The sequence below is a fragment of the Lampris incognitus genome, chromosome 10, assembly GCF_029633865.1.
Source record: "Lampris incognitus isolate fLamInc1 chromosome 10, fLamInc1.hap2, whole genome shotgun sequence".
NCBI classification, from domain to species: domain Eukaryota; kingdom Metazoa; phylum Chordata; class Actinopteri; order Lampriformes; family Lampridae; genus Lampris; species Lampris incognitus.
In genome coordinates, this window is record NC_079220.1 from 43,963,938 (window position 1) to 43,984,147 (window position 20,210).

The 20,210-nt window shown below is 44.6% G+C and overlaps 1 protein-coding gene across 3 annotated transcripts in view; it reads left to right on the forward strand.

The window, feature by feature from the left end:
• Positions 1–20,210, forward strand: part of LOC130119024 (caskin-2-like) — a 119,286-nt gene that overhangs the window by 70,923 nt on the left and 28,153 nt on the right. For all 3 annotated transcript variants that reach the window (XM_056287383.1, XM_056287384.1, XM_056287385.1), the window contains exon 7: positions 199–329. In XM_056287383.1, the coding sequence (XP_056143358.1) occupies positions 199–329 (131 nt within the window). The remainder of the gene's footprint in view (positions 1–198; positions 330–20,210) is intronic.

The window sequence follows — 20,210 nt, forward strand, 5'->3', positions numbered from 1 at the left end:
TGTAGCCGTCTGTTATATTTCAAAGTAGTTACAGCTTTTGCAGCTTGGACTCATCACTGGCTTTGCTCCCATTCTCTCTGTCTCTCTGTCTCTCTGTCTCTGCCTCTGTCTCCGTCTCTCCCCTTGTTTTCATTTTAACCATGGCTTCATGACCTTCTCTATGTCTCCCTTGCCCCACCTGCCCTCCCTGCACCTCAGGTTACCCAGCTGTTGTTGAGCAGTAACATGGTTGTGGCGCTCCTCGAAGGAGAGAGGAAGGAGCCTACAGACTCGGCCTTCACCACACCCTTGCACCTCGCCGCTCGCAACGGACACAAGGACATCATACGGTGAGACACACCAAAGCTCTCTCTTTCTACTGGTTTTTCTGTTTGTTTGTTTGTTTGTTTGTTTGTTTGTTTGTTTGTTTGTTTAGTTTCAGTGAAAATCCCTGAGTCAGCGTTTTGATGCATCACTGTGCTTTTCTGAGTGGATTCTGCTGATATTTACCTGTTAGCTGCATTTATTTTTATACCGTTGACTGTTGTGAAGCGCTTCAGAACATCAGTTAACTTAACCTTAAGCATACTTTGGTTACGTGCTTTCATTTACCATGATGACGGCCTACTCAGCCAGAACACCCTCGAGCTATTTATTTAAGAAGCTTCCTTTGTTATTAAAGCCAGTTGACGGTTGGGGATTTGCTTTTGCTCTCCCTGCAGTATGGGGATGATTCTGATCCCCCCCTCTTCCCTCCACATCCCCATACATTGTCTCTCTCAAGAGATGTCTTCATGCATGCTCAATAATCCAGGTAAACACATCACAGAAAGTTAAATCAGTTCATCTGGACACAAAAATTATTGACAGATACGTTTCATCACACAACTGAGTGACCTCTTCAGTCTCAACTGACTGCAGGTGTCCCCACCCTTATAAGCAAAACAGATGCATAACGACTGAAACCAACTATCAGTTTCATATGCAAATATGGGCATGACTATTAACTAGAGTTACAATGGCCATGTGTACTATTCACAGAGGATTTGGGAACTTTTACAATCACAGCATTGTAAGATGGCAACAGATGTACTCTTACGCCATCGGATCAAACACCCTGTCTCAGTTGCTTTCAAACCCCAAAACACACCGTGCCAGAAGTTGGTCCACCCCAAGGATCGGGTCCCTCGGCACAAACAGAGCAATATAGGGGTGACTAACAAAATGTGACTAAGACCAAAGACATGTGTATTGACTTTAGACATAATCCCTCCAGCCCAGTCAACACTAAGATTAATGGTAATGAGGTTGAGTTTGTTGAGTCATACAAGTACTTGGGCACTATAATTGATAACAAGCTGAACTTTTATTATAATACCAATTTGCAATGCAAAACAAGCCATCAGTGCCTTTTTTGTCTGAGGAAGCTGGCTAAGATCGGTGCCGACAGGTCCCTGTTGACTTTGTTCTACAGATCTTTTACTGAGTCAGTTATTACTTTTTCTTTTATCAGTTGGTACGCCTCTCTCATTCTTTAACAAAAAAATGCACTAACAACGGTGATCAAGGTGTGCAGTAGTATCACAGGTACCCAGCAGAAAAGTCTGTCTGATTTATAAACAAGTAGATGTTAAGGAAAGCAGAATCCCTCCTGTCTGACAGCACCACCCTCTGCACTTTGATTGCCTTCTGGTTCCCACTGCAAATACCCAGTAGTCAAAACCAACAGATACAAACACCCCTTCATTCCCTCAGCCATTTCACTGCTAACCTCCAATAGTAAGAGGTAATACCAGCTCCACCTGGATAAACACTGTTAGCACTGTTTACTGCTGCATTGCTTTTTGTTGGATTTGTTCTCCTCACTACATGTTGTATTTATTTGTATTTATTTGCCTTATGTGTTCTGTGGAGTGTTTGTGTGTTTAAATGTTGCTGCTGCTGCACAACAGTTGCCCCTCTTTGGACAAATAAAACCTACTTGATATATAGTGTACGCTGTTAAGTGCCAGGAGGATTGTTGTGACTTATACATTGGGGAAAGTAAACAGATGCTAGCCAAGAGGTTGGCACAACACAGACGAGCTAACGCGTCAGGCCAGGACTCCACAGTCTACACCATCTACGGGCCAGTGGCCACTCTTTCAGGGATGAGGATGTGCACATCCTTTATAGGGAGGAACGCTGGTTTGAATGGGGAGTCAAAGAGGCCATCTATGTGAAGAGGGAATGATCATCTCTGAACCGGGGAGGGGGCATAAGAGTATATCTGTCACCATCTTACAGTGCTGTGATTACAAAAGTTCCCAAATCCTCTGTGAATAGTACACATGGCCATTGTAACACTAGTTAATGGTCACGCCCATAATTTGCATATGAAACTGATCATTGGTTTCGGGCGTTATGCCACTGTATTGTTTCTAATGGTGGTGACACCTGCAGTCAGTTGAGACTGAAGAGGTCACTTATAGTCCATGGGCCAGAGCCCAAAATGTCCTATTTCGGTACACTCAAGGTGGCAAAACTTACTTATAATTTTTGAAAGGATCCATGTCTGTAGATGATATTTTGGTATGATAACCATTCCTGAGTGGCAGCTGTATCACAGTTATCAGCTCATGAAGTTAACCACCCCCTAAAGTAAATTGCATTTTAGACGCTGGTGCATATCCTGGTTTAGCCTCATGGTCAGGACATTTTTCAATGTTCTATAATATTGTCTTTGGTATCATTTTAAAGGGGACCTTCTTAGCTTTCATTCAAGCCCTGTTGTGGATATTTCTCACAAATATAGAGGTCACTTGAGCTCTTCAACCCGTCAATAACACACATCTTTCTGCAATGTTCGCCTAAACTATATACTTTCTTTTAGCCCTGTGGCATCTAGGAATATCAGGGACACAAAACACAAAAGCTGGAATACTCACAGGACTGTAAAGATTCAGGAAATGTATAATATACCCATACTATTTCATTGTGTGAGGTGATTGTGAACCTTAAATTAGAAGGGCATTATTACTAAGAAACTAACTAGACCAAAGCCAGTTAGTCCATGGGTCAGACCAGATATCGATATCACCCAAGGTGACACAACTTCACTGGTGCCATTTTATTTGGTACACTAACAGAAGTAAAATAATACATGATAACCTTTCCAAATGAGCAGCTATTTCATTTTTCTTTCAGGAAACCTGTTTCTGTGCCTCTCACGATTGTGTATTTGCCCAGATTTTTACAAATATAGCATTTCAACACCCCTGGTACTGATTAGCCTAGCTTAAACTCTGGGACAGTTCTTAGTTGGCCAACAACCAAGGATAACCAGTACTGTGTACTTCCATTCATTGTGCTAAGCTAGGCTAACGTGCAGCCAGATAGCTTTCTACTAAACACATATAGAGGAAACTGGTATCTATCTTCTTGTCTCACTCTGGAGAAGATTGTAAGCTAATTTCCCTTAATGTTAGCATGTTCTTTTAATGTATATGTTAATATGATTAGTTAAAGTGGCTACGAGGAACTTTCATCTTGTGTTGATTTTAGCGGCCTCATGTGGACAAAATACAGCTGTTGCATAGCAACTAGGTAATGTATCTATTTGTGGCTATGTAAGATAAATAATGGTAATATGACGCTGGTGAAGCAAAGTAAACTTTGTTTTAGTAGTGTTCATACACCTAAGTTACATGTATTTGTTTGTATGTGGCAGGTGAAAACTGACTGAATATGGCCACTGGTGAACAAGCAAGTTTTTACCCAATACCAAAGCGCCCACGGGTGGAGTGCATTATCCACTGTTCTGATGATACAGATAAGCTGGTTTCACTACAAAGTGTCGACTTATGGAGAACTCTGCTCAGGGCAGCTCAGATACGAAATCATGCACCAGTTTTGAAACTGGCAAAAGACATTCCTGAGGGACAGATTCCAGCAATCTACTACCACAGAAAGTGTCGCAGTATCTTCACTATGAAGCAAATTCTTGATGGCCTCCTTGCAAAAGAAAAGAAAAGTTGTGTCTCTGCTGAAGAGAAACAATCTAAGAGAGTAGCTCGACATGCTCCAAGTACATCTAGGACTTATGATGCAGAGTGCATATTTTGTCAGAAAAACAGCAAATATTCCAAGAGACAGAATACGAGAGAAGTACTGGTGCAGTGTCGAGAACTGCGAGCTGATGCAAAGATCAGGAGTGCAGCCACAAAGAAAAGGGACAGCAGAATCCTTGCCGTTGTGAGTAGAGACCTTGTAGCAGCTGAAGGGCACTACCACAGGTCATGCTATAGACTTTACACCAAAGAAGAGGTTTCCAAAGGAGAGGTTGCCAGCAATGAAGATGATGATGCTGCAGCCCAGTATGAAGCTGCTGTGAATAAGGCATACAATGAGCTGTTCCTCTTCATCAGGATGGAGCTTTTTGGCAATCCTCAAGTGATGACAATGACTGATCTCTCTTCTAGACTGGTAGCTTCAATGAACTCCCAAGGCATTGCCCAAGTCAAGGAATCAACCAAGAAGCACATAAGGCGAAACCTGGAGAGTGAGTTTGCTGGAGCCTTGCAGATATTCCCTGATGAGAAAGGAAAATTCCTCCTCTATCCCGATAACTTGTCCATGAGGGAACTTGCCAAAGAAAATCAGTCTCTCAAAAGGGAGCTGCAGACCCTGAAAAGTGTCAGTGCACAAGATGTTATAGCCAAAGCAGCCATCAAATTGAGAGCAGACATTAAAAGTCAAGATGTTCCTCAAACCTGGCCGCCTGAAGTCAAACCAGAAGCAGAATGTCCTACCATTCCAGAGTCGCTCATTATCTTCCTGTACTCTCTACTCACAGGCTCAAATGATCCTGATCATGCATCCCAGAGAGTGCAGTGCCTTCTGCAGTCATTTGGCCATGACATAGTATATGCAGTGACATGTGGAAATACCAAGCCTTCCAAGCACATTGTTCTGCCATTCAGTGTCAAATCGTTGACAGGAAATGTAGAGTTGATAAACATCCTCAACCGACTTGGTCACAGTGTGTCCTATTCACAGATGGAAGAGATCAACACTGCCCTGTGTCTCCAGAAACTCTCATCATCAGGGAGTGGCATTGCCCTTCCAGCTAACATCCATCCTGGCATATTCACAACTTTAGCCTGGGACAATATCGACCGTCTTGAAGAAACTGTCAGTGGTGAGGGAACATCTCACAGAGTCAATGGGATTGCTGTGCAAGCAAAGCCAGTCAACCCACGTCCTGTCCAACCCATGCCCACTGTTCCCAAAACAAAGAAGAGAAGCATTGATGGACCCCCACCAATGTTACCAACTTACAATGCTGGACAACGGGTAGGGCCACCACAAAGCAAAAAGTCAGATGCCGATACTGCAGCCAATACTAAGCTTGCCAGAGAGAAAAACCTTCTTTGGGTCCTAGCACGCATGTCACAACAAGAACAGTCAGTCAGTCAGCAGCTGGACAGGCTTCAACATCCTGACTCGAGGAGAGATGACGGTCATCCCCGACAATATAGGCTATCTGCCTACCATCAATGCTCCAGCGACACAAATGTCTACTGTCAACGAGGTGCTTAACCAGTCACTGAGCATCATGCAGTGCTTAGGCCTGAGGAAGATTGTCTGTGTCTTTGACCAAGCCCTGTATGCGAAGGCTGTCGAGATCACATGGAAACACCATGACAAGTTCCATGATATCATCGTTAGGCTTGGGGTATTCCACACCATCTGCACACTGCTGGCAATAATAGGAAAGCGTTTCCAAGATGCTGGACTCAAAGACCTCTGCATTGAGTCTGGCATGATTGCAGAAGGCTCAATTGCTGGTGTTATGGATGGCCGCCATTACAACAGGGCAGTGCGACTACACAAGCTCCTGTATGAGGCTCTCATGCGACTGACCTTGAATGGGTTCCTGTCCTGGTTGGAAGAAACTCACAGGAATGACATGGTTCACCTGAATGAGACACTGAAGACCATTGACAGCCTTGGGAAAGAAGTCTCACAACATGCTTTGAAGGAGGTCCTCGAGAACAGCTCTTGTACACGCATCATGGATCTATTTGAAGTCTACCGTGAGTTCCTTAGAGGTGGAAACGGCAGCCTCTCGAACTTCTGGATGTCCTATTTGGACATGGTTGAAATCTTGTTGGGGCTCATCCGAGCATCCAGAGAGGGAGACTGGATGCTACACTTGGCTAGCATTCGAGCAATGATCCCATGGTGCTTTGTTTATGACGGGATGAATTATGCACGCTACCTCCCCTACTACTACGCCCAGATGTCTGAGCTGCCCATCACACACCCAGATGTGTACACAGAATTCATGGAAGGAGGCTTCTCAGTCCAACTCGGCTCCACCAATCCCTTTGGCCGAATCCCTGTTGACCAAGCTATAGAAGAAACGGTGAACAAAGACACCCAAACAGCTGGAGGGACAAAGGGATTCAGCTTGAAGCCAGGAGCTGTGACCAAATATTATCTCACAGCTGAGTATAGAAGCATGTACCTCAGACAGCTGAGAGACCTGACAGGTCAAGGCAGGTGCAAATGGTCTCATCCAGATCTACAGAGTCCAAGGATCAAGAGAGATGAAGCAGATGTCCAGTCTCTCATGGACCTTATGGAGAATAACTGGCTCAATCCTATGTCCCCTGATGAGATTGATTTGGTTAGCCTCTCCACTGGCAACATGGCTCCACCTGATGTGACCATAGATCTCTTGAGAGCTCTTGAGAAAGGAGAAGAGGCCTACCAAGCATTCCAGCAAACAAGGTTAGATGCAGACCCACCACCTGTGAAATTCCACAACAAGATGACCAATCAAAGTCTGAAAACATTCTCCAATGTCAGCACAAAACAAGCTCATGGAAAGAAAGCACAGGATGTGGTTCTGAAGGCAGATAGAAACCTTTTCAGTCACATGATCCTGGTGGCTGAAAGCAGGAAGGTGAATCTGAAGGATGTCCTTGCCTACCCATTGGGCCCACTACTATGGGCACTGGCAAATGCTGATGGGTCCTTACGAAAAACAAACAAGGCTGCACTTGCCAGAGAGCTTGAAAAGAATGTATCTCCTGCAGAAGACATCCCAATCCCATCTACTTCCATCATTGATGGGATGATCCTGGTCCAAAAAATGAATGGCAACAAAAAAACCTTTGCACAGGTGGCAGAGTCAGCCTTGACCCAGGTCCTCCATGAGGGAGCACAGAGTGGGAGGATTGATGTTGTTTTTGATGTCTATCACCAGACTTCGATCAAAGATGCTGAACGACTGAACCGGGGTGGAGACATCACTCTCCAGTACAAGAATCTTGCAGGGGGACACCACGTCCAGCAGTGGAGAAAATTTCTGTGCAGTTCCTCCAACAAGACCAGTCTCATCAAGTTTCTGGTGGAAGAGTGGAAACTCCCACGATACAGAGCTATGCTGCATGGCAAGGTGTTGTACATGACCTGTGAGGAAACCTGCTACAAGTTGACAGAAGATGGGTGTGAGGAAGCAGCAGAACTGCACTCCACACATGAAGAAGCTGACACCCGTCTGCTCCTGCATGCATTGCATGCAGCAAATGCGGGCTCAAAGTCAGTTATCATCACAGCTGAGGACACTGATGTCATGGTGCTTTGTCTTGGCTTCCAGAAGGACATCACCTGTCCCATCTACCAGAAGTGTGGGACTCAGAACCGCACACGGTTTGTCGACATCACCAAACTGGCAAGTTCACTTGGAGACAGCATCTGTGACAGCCTAATTGGCTTACATGCCTTCACAGGCTGCGACACTGTCAGTGCATTCGCTGGTCGAGGGAAGCTGAATGCCCTGAAGATAGTGAGAAAGCACACTTCCTGCCAAGAGACTTTTAGTCAACTGGGACAGACATGGAATGTGAGTGATGAGCTGTTCCAGAAAATTGAGCAGTTCACCTGTCGGATGTATGTTGCTAATAGCAGCACTGCTGAGGTGAACAAACTGCGTTACCAGCTCTTCTGCACCAAAAGGGGAGAGGTTGAGTCCAGCCAGCTGCCACCATGTAGAGACTGTCTCTTTATGCATGTTCAACGAGCCAACTATCAGGCAGCAATATGGAAGTGCTGTCTGCAGGCTAACCCTGTGGTGCCAAGCCCTACTGAGTATGGATGGACAGACGATGAAGGCAAGCTGGCCATTTACTGGATGCGCTCCCCACCTGCACCAGATGTGGTCTTGGAAATGCTAACATGCAAGTGTGTGCATTCATGCAAAATGCCAAGCTGCATGTGCCTGTCAAATGGACTTCCATGCACAGACATGTGCAGGTTACAGACCTGCAGTAACGAAAAAAAGCAGGATGGTCCAGAACTGGACTTTGAACTTGGGGAGTCAGATGATGAGAGAAACGAGCAGTTTGATGAATGACAGTGTGATGATTCTGATGGTATTACTGTGGTAGCAGTCTATTGATGCACAGGATGTTGATTCTGGACTTGGTTACCCAGAGCTTGATAACAATAATGTAACCATATTCACATATACCCATTACCCTACCCATTACCATTACATATACCCACTAATGATATGGGATTACATGTATCATTGACTAAGTATATGTAAATGTCAATGTTGTTTAAAATATTAAAATAGTTCATTACCTCACTATGGTATTCCTTTTTATCATGTATTTTGATTGTGTATTTAAACAAATGTATAGAGACCAGTTTGTGACCTAACTGGCTTTGGTCTAGTTCTCATTTAAGGCTCACAATCACCTCACACAATGAAATAGTATGGGTATATTATACACTACTGTTCAAAAGTTTGGGATCACCCAAACAATTTTGTGTTTTCCATGAAAAGTCACACTTATTCACCACCATATGTTGTGAAATGAATAGAAAATAGAGTCAAGACATTGACAAGGTTAGAAATAATGATTTGTATTTGAAATAAGATTTTTTTTACATCAAACTTTGCTTTCGTCAAAGAATCCTCCATTTGCAGCAATTACAGCATTGCAGACCTTTGGCGTTCTAGCTGTTAATTTGTTGAGGTAATCTGGAGAAATTGCACCCCACGCTTCCAGAAGCAGCTCCCACAAGTTGGATTGGTTGGATGGGCACTTCTTGCGTACCATACGGTCAAGCTGCTCCCACAACAGGCTCAATGGGGTTCAGATCTGGTGACTGCGCTGGCCACTCCATTACCGATAGAATACCAGCTGCCTGCTTCTGCTCTAAATAGTTCTTGCACAATTTGGAGGTGTGTTTAGGGTCATTGTCCTGTTGTAGGATGAAATTGGCTCCAATCAAGCGCTGTCCACTGGGTATGGCATGGCGTTGCAAAATGGAGTGATAGCCTTCCTTATTCAGAATCCCTTTTACCCTGTACAAATCTCCCACCTTACCAGCACCAAAGCAACCCCAGACCATCACATTACCTCCACCATGCTTAACAGATGGCGTCAGGCATTCTTCCAGCATCTTTTCATTTGTTCTGCGTCTCACAAACGTTCTTCTTTGTGATCCAAACACCTCAAACTTGGATTCATCCGTCCACAACACTTTTTTCCAGTCTTCCTCTGTCCAATGTCTGTGTTCTTTTGCCCATCTTAATCTTTTTCTTTTATTGGTCAGTCTCAGATATGGCTTTTTCTTTGCCACTCTGCCCTGAAGCCCAGAATCCCGCAGCCGCCTCTTCACTGTAGATGTTGACACTGGTGTTTTGCGGGTACTATTTAATGAAGATGCCAGTTGGGGACCTGTGAGGCGTCTGTTTCTCAAACTAGAGACTCTAATGTACTTATCTTCTTGCTCAGTTGTGCAACGCGGCCTCCCACTTCTTTTTCTACTCTGGTTAGAGCCTGTTTGTGCTGTCCTCTGAAGGGAGTAGTACACACCGGTGTAGGAAATCTTCCATTCCTTAGCAATTTCTCGCATGGAATAGCCTTCATTTCTAAGAACAAGAATAGACTGTCGAGTTTCAGATGAAAGTTCTCTTTTTCTGGCCCTTTTGAGCGTTTATTGACCCCACAAATGTGATGCTCCAGAAACTCAATCTGCTCAAAGGAAGGTCAGTTTTGTAGCTTCTGTAACGAGCTAAACTGTTTTCAGATGTGTGAACATGATTGCACAAGGGTTTTCTAATCATCAATTAGCCTTCTGAGCCAATGAGCAAACACATTGTACCATTAGAACAATGGAGTGATAGTTGGTTGAAATGGGCCTCTATACACCTATGTAGATATTGCACCAAAAACCAGACATTTGCAGCTAGAATAGTCATTTACCACATTAGCAATGTATAGAGTGTATTTCTTTAAAGTTAAGACTAGTTTAAAGTTATCTTCATTGAACAGTACAGTGCTTTTCCTTCAAAAATATGGACATTTCAATGTGATCCCAAACTTTTGAACGGTAGTGTACATTTTCTGAATCTTTACAGTCCTGTGAGTATTCCAGTTTTTGTGTTTTGTGTCCCTGATATTCCTAGATGCCACAGGGCTAAAAGAAAGTATATAGTTTAGGCGAACATTGCAGAAAGATGTGTGTTATTGACGGGTTGAAGAGCTCAAGTGACCTCTATATTTGTGAGAAATATCCACAACAGGGCTTGAATGAAAGCTAAGAAGGTCCCCTTTAAAATGATACCAAAGACAATATTATGGAACATTGAAAAATGTCCTGACCATGAGGCTAAACCAGGATATGCACCAGCGTCTAAAATGCAATGTAGTTTAGCGGGTGGTTAACTTCATGAGCTGATAACTGTGATACAGCTGCCACTCAGGAATGGTTATCATACCAAAATATCATCTACAGACATGGATCCTTTCAAAAATTATAAGTAAGTTTTGCCACCTTGAGTGTACCGAAATATCGTCTGGCCCATGGACTATTAGATGAGTGATGAAACGTATCTGTCAATGAACATTGTGTCCAAATGAACTGATTAAACTTTCTTTGATTGTCTCAAGAGCCTAATAATAATAATAATAATAATAATAATAATAATAAATTAAACTTATATAGCACTTTTCTAACACTCAAAGTCGCTTTACAATAAACAGGGTGAAACAAGACAACAGATAAACATAATGCAAACACACAGGGGTGGATGGGAAGGAGGAAGGGAGAAGCGGCAGCCATACAGGACGGCAGCAGTACTCTCCCACTTAAACAGATGCAAAAGGGCAAGAAAAACAAAAAACAACAGTACTGTTTATAGCTTGTTATTTCAGGGTTCAAATCATTTTCCAGGACCTATCAAGGAAAATGCCCATGACTTTTGCTTGCATATACATGACAGCCATTGCTGATGGAAAGTTATACTGGTATTATTAACCACAAGTGGAAGCCTCAATAGTATCTAAATGCACTGTAACATTTAGCTGGCCATGGAACATAGCCCCACTGATGAAGTACGTTGAGTACTGATCTACCCACACAGCAACAAATATGGCTAATAATATTCAATCTCAGTGGGTAAAAAAATAAATAAATTTTTCAATTCAACTTCAAAATTTTTTGCGACCAAGAATATTTCCTGGACATCTGATTGATTTTATCTCTTTCCAGGTGTTATCCATGAATGGAAATCTAGTCTACAAAGTTCCAGATTTTCAGAGATGTGTGGGGACCCTGTATCTACTAAAGTGATGCATAGGTTGACTCACAGTTTGTTAGACCTACAGTTTTATCCACGGCACCTACCGTGGATAAAGCTAGACAACACAGTTGGAACACAGGTCAGAAAAAAAAATATTTATGTTGAAGCTCAAGCGGGTTGCAGACGAGTCAGGTTTATGCAAAGAAAAGTGTATATTTTCGATTATTTATATCAAATCTACATTTAATATCCCTAAGCTACCTAAGTTGTTTTCATTCGGATAATTTATCCTGACATGTCTATACTTGCATAAGCAGCCTATGCACATGCATGCTGAGGTGCAATTTGTGTTCTTTTGGCCATTTCAATTACACAGTATTTCACAGTTCCACAATACATTCAGTTTCAGCCCAACTTTGCCATCGACAAAACTTATTTGCAGTCAACTTGCTTCAGATGTGCCAACACCCTGAGGGTCTGCCGGCCTACACCCCTGGCAGCCCCTCACAGAGAACTGGACGGTCTTCATGTTCCCATTTCTCACTTCCAACTGCAGCATTCTGTCACCTGCCTGAGAGGAGTGGATGGGTGTGTGTGTGTGTGTGTGTGTGTGTGTTGGGGGGGTTTGATGTTGGTGGGACTTTGGAGTGAGGCACTGTCGTTCTGACCCAGTTCTGCCATTCCCACCAGTGTGACTCGCTGCCGTTCTGTAGTAGATGGACTCGGTGCCTATATGGGTCAGCGGTGGTGGAGTGCTGATCAGCGTGTCCGGTCCAGCCATCATCAGCACTGAGTTGATTGGCTTTCTAGCAAACATCCTTCTTCCAGTCCTCCCTGGTACGCCGCCATTCGCCCTACTAATGGAAGGCATTTTCCCTTCGCTCAGACCCATTAGAAAACAAAGCCGATCTTTGCGCTTAAAGGATGAATGCACTCGAAAACAACGCGAGGCTCGGTAACTAGAGCGGCATACAATCACATAGATGATGGTGATTTGCTTGGCTAAAGCTACTCCATGTACATACACTAATGCGTCAGATGACGTGACATACTCGGGAAATAAAAAACTAAGAGACTGCAGGTGATAGAGAGATAGTGTGGGCATATTAGAAGCATTACGGCTGCTTGCTGGTACATGTGTGACTGCAGAGCAGCCTCTCTAAGCAGGAAAACACCGTTTTCTCTGTAAATATCAGTTACCCCAAAGCGGTTCAAGTTTTGTTTTTTTGGGGAGGGTTCCCCTTTTTTTGTACTTGGCTATTCACCCCACTCTTCCGAGCCATCCCGGTTGCTGCTCCACCCCCTCTGCCAATCCGGGGAGGGCTGCAGACTACCACGTCTCCTCCGATACATGTCGAGTCGCCAGCTGCTTCTTTTCACCTGACAGTGAGGCGTTTCGCCAGGGAGACGTAGCTCGTGGGCGGATCACGCTATTCCCCCCAGGTCCCCCCCTCCCCTCCGAACAGGCGCCCCAACCGACCAGAGGAGGCGCTAGTGCATTAACCAGGACACATACCCACCTGCACACACGGCCAATTGTGTCTGTAGGGACGCCCGACCAAGCCGGAGGTAACACAGGGATTTTAACCGCCAATCCCTGTGTTGGTAGGCAACTGAGTAGACCGCCACGCCACCTGGACACCCCATGGTTCAAGTTTTAATAGACAATATAGATCATTGGTACTTCCTGGATGTGCACATTATGAGCAGGGAAATTTTCCCTTTGCAGTTTTAGGTGGGTTTTGTAAGCCAGGATAGGGGTTTAAACAGCCCCCCCCCCCGTCATCACCAGTCAGCTAACATCAAACAAAGTTTGTTCCCCATGCTGTCGTCCCAGCTACATCACCCTACTTAGACTTTGAAGAAAAGGAAAGATAAAACTGTCGAAGTGGGGATTAGAACAATCTTTCATTGACTAAGTAAAAACCAGGGGAGGGAAAGAGGGAACGAGTCAAATGGGGGCATTTCTCTCAGCAGCTATAGTTGCACAGGAGACAGAGAGAGATAGAGAGAGGGAGAGAGAGGGGACGAGAGAGAGGCGCTTTGACGAGTCCCTGTCTGTCTGCCCTCCTTTTGTCACGCTTTCAGGTGAAGTGAACCGAGTGCAGCGGGAGCAGCAAAGCTGGGAGGCACAGGGGGGAGAGAGAGAGAGAGCGAGAGAGAGAGAGAGAGAGAGAGAGATTTTCAACAATTCTTTAATAAAAATCACAAGAAAATTACAACATAAAGACCAGCACGGTCAGTAACATCAGATTCACAGAATCTAAATCATCTCAGGACGCTCCCCAAGATCAGCTCATCATCCACAATACAGCAAAGTACATTTTTACACCACACATTGCGAAAACTTTCCAGATCATCCATCAATTTGAAGTAGGAAAAATCTACTTTTAAATGAGCTCTTACCATTTCTATAAACACAAAAACAGCATCATCATCCCCAGCTTCCTCCATTCTGTTTCTTCTGCTCAGGTACACGGCCATCTTTGCACTCCCCAGAACGAAATTAAGAAGCTGGCATTTGGCCTTGTTTTTCCAAGAGTACCTGTAGCCCAGAATGAACATGGGTTTGGAAAAGACTTCCCCAAACAACCCAAAAACATTTTCCAGTAATGTAAACAGTGGCAGCAGTCGACAACATTCCATGAAGCAATGAAAGACAGTTTCACGATTAGAGCAAAATGGGCAATCAGGGCTAACATCGGGATTAATAACAGAGACAAAACATTAACAGCCACGATATCATGTGAAACCCTCCACTGCAGGTCTGCAGCTCTTTTGACCAATGGTGGTTTGTACAGCACTCTCCACTCAGGACCAACACTGTCCCTCAGATCTAAGTGAGCCCTCCATGGGGTGTCATGTTTACCATGTAATTTGTTCCTGTGCAGAACTTTAACATACATTTTGTACACTGACCTCCCATTTCGATCCTGAAAAGAAAACACAGAGGGATTCTCACTTTTTAAAAGAGGTCCTGTACAGTCCTTAAAATCTGGGGAAATTTTCATTGAAGGGAAAACATCCTTCTCATCAGGTCTAACAGAGCCATTATAATGCTGGATCAACAGTGTCCGCTCACCACTTGTGAGAGCTTCTCTCCATTTGGTAAGCAGCAGAGTGATGACACAAGCTGATCTCAGCTCTAAGCGGGAGGCAAGAGGACCTGAATTGTCCATGTCTGGGCCTTCAAGCTGAACTACATGTCCCAGAGTCACCACGTTTGACACAGAGAACTGCCTCAGCAGAGTTAGCCCCATTTGATAGACTGTCACTGAAATGGAAGCCATGTATGATTGGTTCCTGGAACAGCCAAAACAAAGAGTTTTGTTGTCTCAGTCTCTCTTTGTTTAAAAAATTCCACACCTTGAACAGCCCACAGTAGAAGTCAGGTAGGTCCTTGATGTTAAGCTGTTTCAAGTCCATCAAAACCAAAGATCTGTCCAGTCCCAGGCCACCTAGCTGACTCAGAATGGTGCAAGCCAGCGACCTCCACACTAACTCAGCAGGACCGTACAGAAACCTTTGCAGGAACTGGAAACAGAAGGTAGCCCCCCTGCTGCTCAGGTGGATCAGGCCCTGCCCTCCTTCAACCCTCGGCAGGTACAGCATACACTGAGGCACCCAGTGCGGTTTGTCCCAAAAAAAAGTCGACAAGAAGAGCCTGGATCTTGGACAGCAGGTCTGGTGGGGGGTCAACAACCGACAGGCGATGCCATAACATTGATGATATCAAGTTGTTGACGATCAGAACTCGACTTCTGTAGGACATCTCGGTTATTATCCACTTCCACTTTGCCAACCGACCTTTGACCTTTTCAAGAACATTTTCCCAGTTTTTAAGAACAACAGACTGATCACCCAGAAACACTCCTAGATATTTCAGCCCCCCACCTTCCAAGTCAACCCCCCAGGCAAATGGAGCTTTTTCTCCAGTACACCCCCAACACTGACAGCCTCGCTTTTGATCCAGTAAACCTTGGCTGAAGATATTAAGCCAAACTGGATGATGTCCCTCTCCAACATGTCAATATCCTGCTGACTGTTCACCAGAATTACTAGATCATCCGCATAGGCTGACAGTGTTAAGGGTGCACTGCAACCTAGGATAGTTATACCCCGAAGGTCAGATCTGAGTTTGTGTAACAATGGCTCAAATGCTAGGGAATATAACATGCCCGAGAGGGCACAGCCTTGTTTAATCCCCCTTTGCATTTGAAAAGGAGCACTCAAACCACCATTAATTTTCAGCACACTCTGACTGTCACAGTACAGAACCTTAAGTTTGCTAATAAAGCCAGGACCAAAACCAAAGGCTCTCAATGTGAGCCACAGATATTCATGCTCAACATGATCAAGGCTTTTTCTTGATCAATTGATATGATGCCGGCGTTGAGGCCAAACAGCCTACAGATCTCTAAAAAGTCTCGAATCAGAATGATGTTATCTGAAATCAACCTGCCAGGTACACAGTAGGTCTGGTCACAATGAATCACCTGTCCCATCACTTTACTCAGTCTGGTTGCTAACACCTTTGAGAGGAGCTCATAATCAGTGCAAAGCAGTGACACAGGCCTCCAGTTTTTAATGGACTGTGGGTCACCTTTCATGGGCAGCAAGGTGAGAACCACCCGCCTGCAGCTCAATGGCAGACGCCCTCTGGCGAGACTGTCATTTAGCCCCGCCAGTCAACAGGTAGACCATCAATTTCAGGAGCTTTCCCACTCTGTATACTCCGCAGAGCAGCATAGAGTTCATCAGAGGAAAGGGTTGCTTCCAACTCTACATTACTCTGCTGGTCCACCTGAGGGAGATCAGTATAAAAACTCTGAGCCACTGCCTGCTCCTCTGTATGCTCACAGCTAAACAGGTTACTGTAGAAGCTGACAGCACACTTACGAATCACAGTGTGGTCAGTCAGCACCTGCCAGTGTCAGATCTTAAGCTGTGAATGAACCACTTCTGTCCATTCTTATACTCCAGGCCAAAGAAAAAGTGTGAAGGGACATCCATCTGGGCTACATCTTGAAAGCAGGACCTGACCAAAGCGCCCTGAGCTGAAACACTCAGCAGGTTGTTCAGGCGAGACTTTTTTGCTGCGAGTGCCTCAGTATGGTGTTGGTCCCCTGTAGCCTCAGCCAAGCCCTGGAGATCCTCTACTTCAGACTCCAGAGCTTTCACTGAAGTCATTAAGGTTTGTGTGACATTCCGAGTGTACTGTTGACACAGTTGTCTTATTTGGACTTTTCCAATATCCCACCGCTGTTGTACAGACACCAAATCTGATATTGTACTTCGGTCGTTTCTCCAAAAACAAACAAAAGTGTCCTTGAAGTGTCTATCCTCCAGTAAGGCTGTGTTAAAATGCCAATAGGCACTATTGGATTTCACACATTTTTGAAAGACAGAAACCATTACTAGCGAGTGGTCAGAAAAACCAACAGGGCTGATGATGCAACTTTTGAACACATTAAACTGATGTTTCAAACAACAGAAACGATCAAGCCTGACCATAGACATCAAGTTATCCTTAACATGTGTCCAAGTGTATTGTCTCTGTTTGTTATGAAACCCTCTCCACACATCACACAGTTCATGAGCCTCAATAAGACGAACCAGATGACTGCGAGAGGCAGCATGAGGCTCTGCATGGTTCCTGTCCAACCTGCTGTCCTCAGTACAATTGAAATCTCCACCAATGAATAAATAGTCCTCACTGGTACAATTCTAAATAACCTCATCTAAAACATCCAGGAGGACTAACTTCTCCACTCCCACAACTGGAGCATAAATATTAATAAACACCATTTCTACCTGTTCATACACTGCTGTTAATTTTAACAGGCGGCCTTTAATAACTTCCTCAGACTCGACAGACAGGAATAAAATTCCTGGAAAAAAGAATACCAGCTTCACCACTGTTACTGGTTTTGTGACTTAAAAAGGTCTCACCAGTCCATTCTGTCCACCAGTCAGCCTCGTTATCAGTGGTACTGTGCGTCTCTTGTGCAAAAAGTACATCTAACTTTTTAAGAGCACACAGCTTGAAAAGAGAGGCCCTTTTCCCACCAGTCCTTGCCTCATTTAAATTTAAGCTACCCATTCTTATGCCTTCCATAATACAGAAAAGAAGTTGCAAAACAGAAATAAGTGGACAGAGAAAGAATAAATTGAAAACCTTATTCATCATTCCCTGATTGCTTTCTGGCCTTTTGAACTATTTTTTTCAAATGAAAAGTTTCCTGTTCAGTGAAAGCCTTCTCTCCCAGACCACCAGGACTTCTCAGAAAAGTCTTCACTGAATCAAGGAAGAGTTGCAAATCAGGAAACACTTTGTCAACTTTTACATTTCTGGCCCCCTTAGTGTCCTGCAAGAACTTCTTAATACTCACTAGAGAGTATCCAGTCTGTTTTTGAGTCCCCGTCTGCGAGGCAGCCAGAGACTCCACATCACTCTCCTCATTACCTTCACTCTCATCCGACTGCAGACATCTACTCTGACGAGAAACCTTTGTCACTATACTAGAAGGCGGAGACACCTCATCAGGTTTCCTCTTCTTATCCTTGACATTAGAAGAGTTTCTTAACCAACATCACACGTTCTTCCTCCAGAGAACATTCTGCTTCATTAGTTTCAGACTGTGCGTCCATTACATCACAGCTCATAGTATCTGTGGGACACTTTTCAACAACCTCTACAACAGTATTTTCCTGTGTAGGGCCCGGATCAGCAGCACCCGAACCCACAGCCCTGAACTTGCCGAACCCGGATCATCAGCAACCGAGCCAGCAGCCCCTGCTTTAGCAGAACCTGGATCAGCAACACCCGAACCAGCAGCCTCTGGGTTAGCCGAACCAGGAACAGCAGCACCTGAACCAGCAGCCAGAAACTCAGCTTCACTCTGGTTTTCTTCCTGCTGTGTTTCTCCCTGCTTTGAGCTCGGCGCCGCAGTCCCAGTTTGCTCAAGGCCCTGTGCTGCCGTCTCACCCTCATTTGGCTCAGCGGTTGATTTCTCTGGACAGGAACGTATGAGATGACCCTCCATTCCACAGCCAAAACATTTCATTGTCTCTGATGATACATACACATCATAGTCAAAACCATCAACTCCGAACTTCAGTACTAGATTTAACTCCATTTTGTTCCCCAGAACCATAAAGACCTGCCTTCTAAAGCTAACAACATGTTTTAAAGTGGCGATTCGCAGCTCAGAGGAATCAGTTTTATAGGAGACATTAATTTTCCGTGTCTCGCCAGTTCTCTCCGCAACATGTCGTTGCTAATGAACGGAGGGACTTTGGACAAAAATACCTTTTTGGCCGGATTGACCAGCGGCACCACCTGAACAAAGGTGTCCTGGATTACCACGCCTTGCTCCACAACCACATTGACTTTATCAATACTGTCGAGAAACACGACGACGCCACTATTCATCCTAGATGCGGACTTAACACTGTCATAGCCAACGATTTTTTCGATTGCTAAACTGCAGTCTTCTACCGAGCAATTGAAGCTCGGACTAAGTTTAACGCCATGTTGACGTGTGAGCTCCCTCCAGCCCCACGCCTCCGACTCCACAAGTTTGCATGACTCACAACTGGGCCGGTCGAAACCGCTCCACTATCAAAACACACCGCCACGACAGTAAATCTGTCAAAATACAACATCCCCCCCCAAAAAAAATGAAACAACGAAAAATAGAAAAGTTAGAAAAGATAGAAAATGCCGAAACGCGCACTCACTCACACTTCTGCTCCGCTCCGAGAGAGAGAGAGAGAGAGAGAGAGAGAGAGAGAGAGAGAGAGAGAGAGAGAGAGAGAGAGAGAGAGAGAGAGAGATGGAAGTGGAAGAAAAGAGAATATGAGAGAAAGAATAAGTAATAAGAAATATATTTGAGATTCGGAGTGAGAGCAAGTGATAGAACAGAATTATCAATGCAAAGCATCTGTAAAGATTAGAACGAGGTCTCTCTCTCTCTCGCTCTCTCGCTCTCTCTCTCCATCCTGCTATCAATGACATCTTGAGATTTCCACCCACACTCATGTTTTATTTAAACATATTTCTTTTCTGATCATCTACCAGCTAAGACAGACCACGTTATTCCATGATAGTCAGAAAGTCACTGCTGCTCAGCTGACCGGGAAAGGTTGCCCCTTGCGTAGCCTTGAGGACAGCGTACAGCTCAGTTTTTTGGTAGTTACCCCTGAGCAAGTGCATTTTGCGTGAGGATGTGGGCACATGAGCTCTTCCTTCTTGTGTGGGAGAGGACGTGTATGTGAAAATACCCCAGCCAAGACTGACAATCCCTCCACCGTGCCACGCATTCCCAGCACAGCACTGAGACGCTCCCAGAACATTCCTGGGACATCACTCGTCCTATACCAAGATCTGTGTGAGTGCTTGTGTGAGATAGAAGAGGGTGTGTGAATGCATGCATGCGTGTGTGTGTGTGTGTGTGTGTGTGTCTTTGAGTGTATGAGAGTGTACTTTGTGGATGTGTGTGTGTGTGTGTGTGTGTGTGTGTGTACACGAGCTGGAATCCAAATGAAAATTCCCTCCGTGACACCTTTCTTGAGTTCCCGGCCATTAAACTGTCTACTCACAGAACCCCCATTCAAATGATGGAGTATCACTGTCATC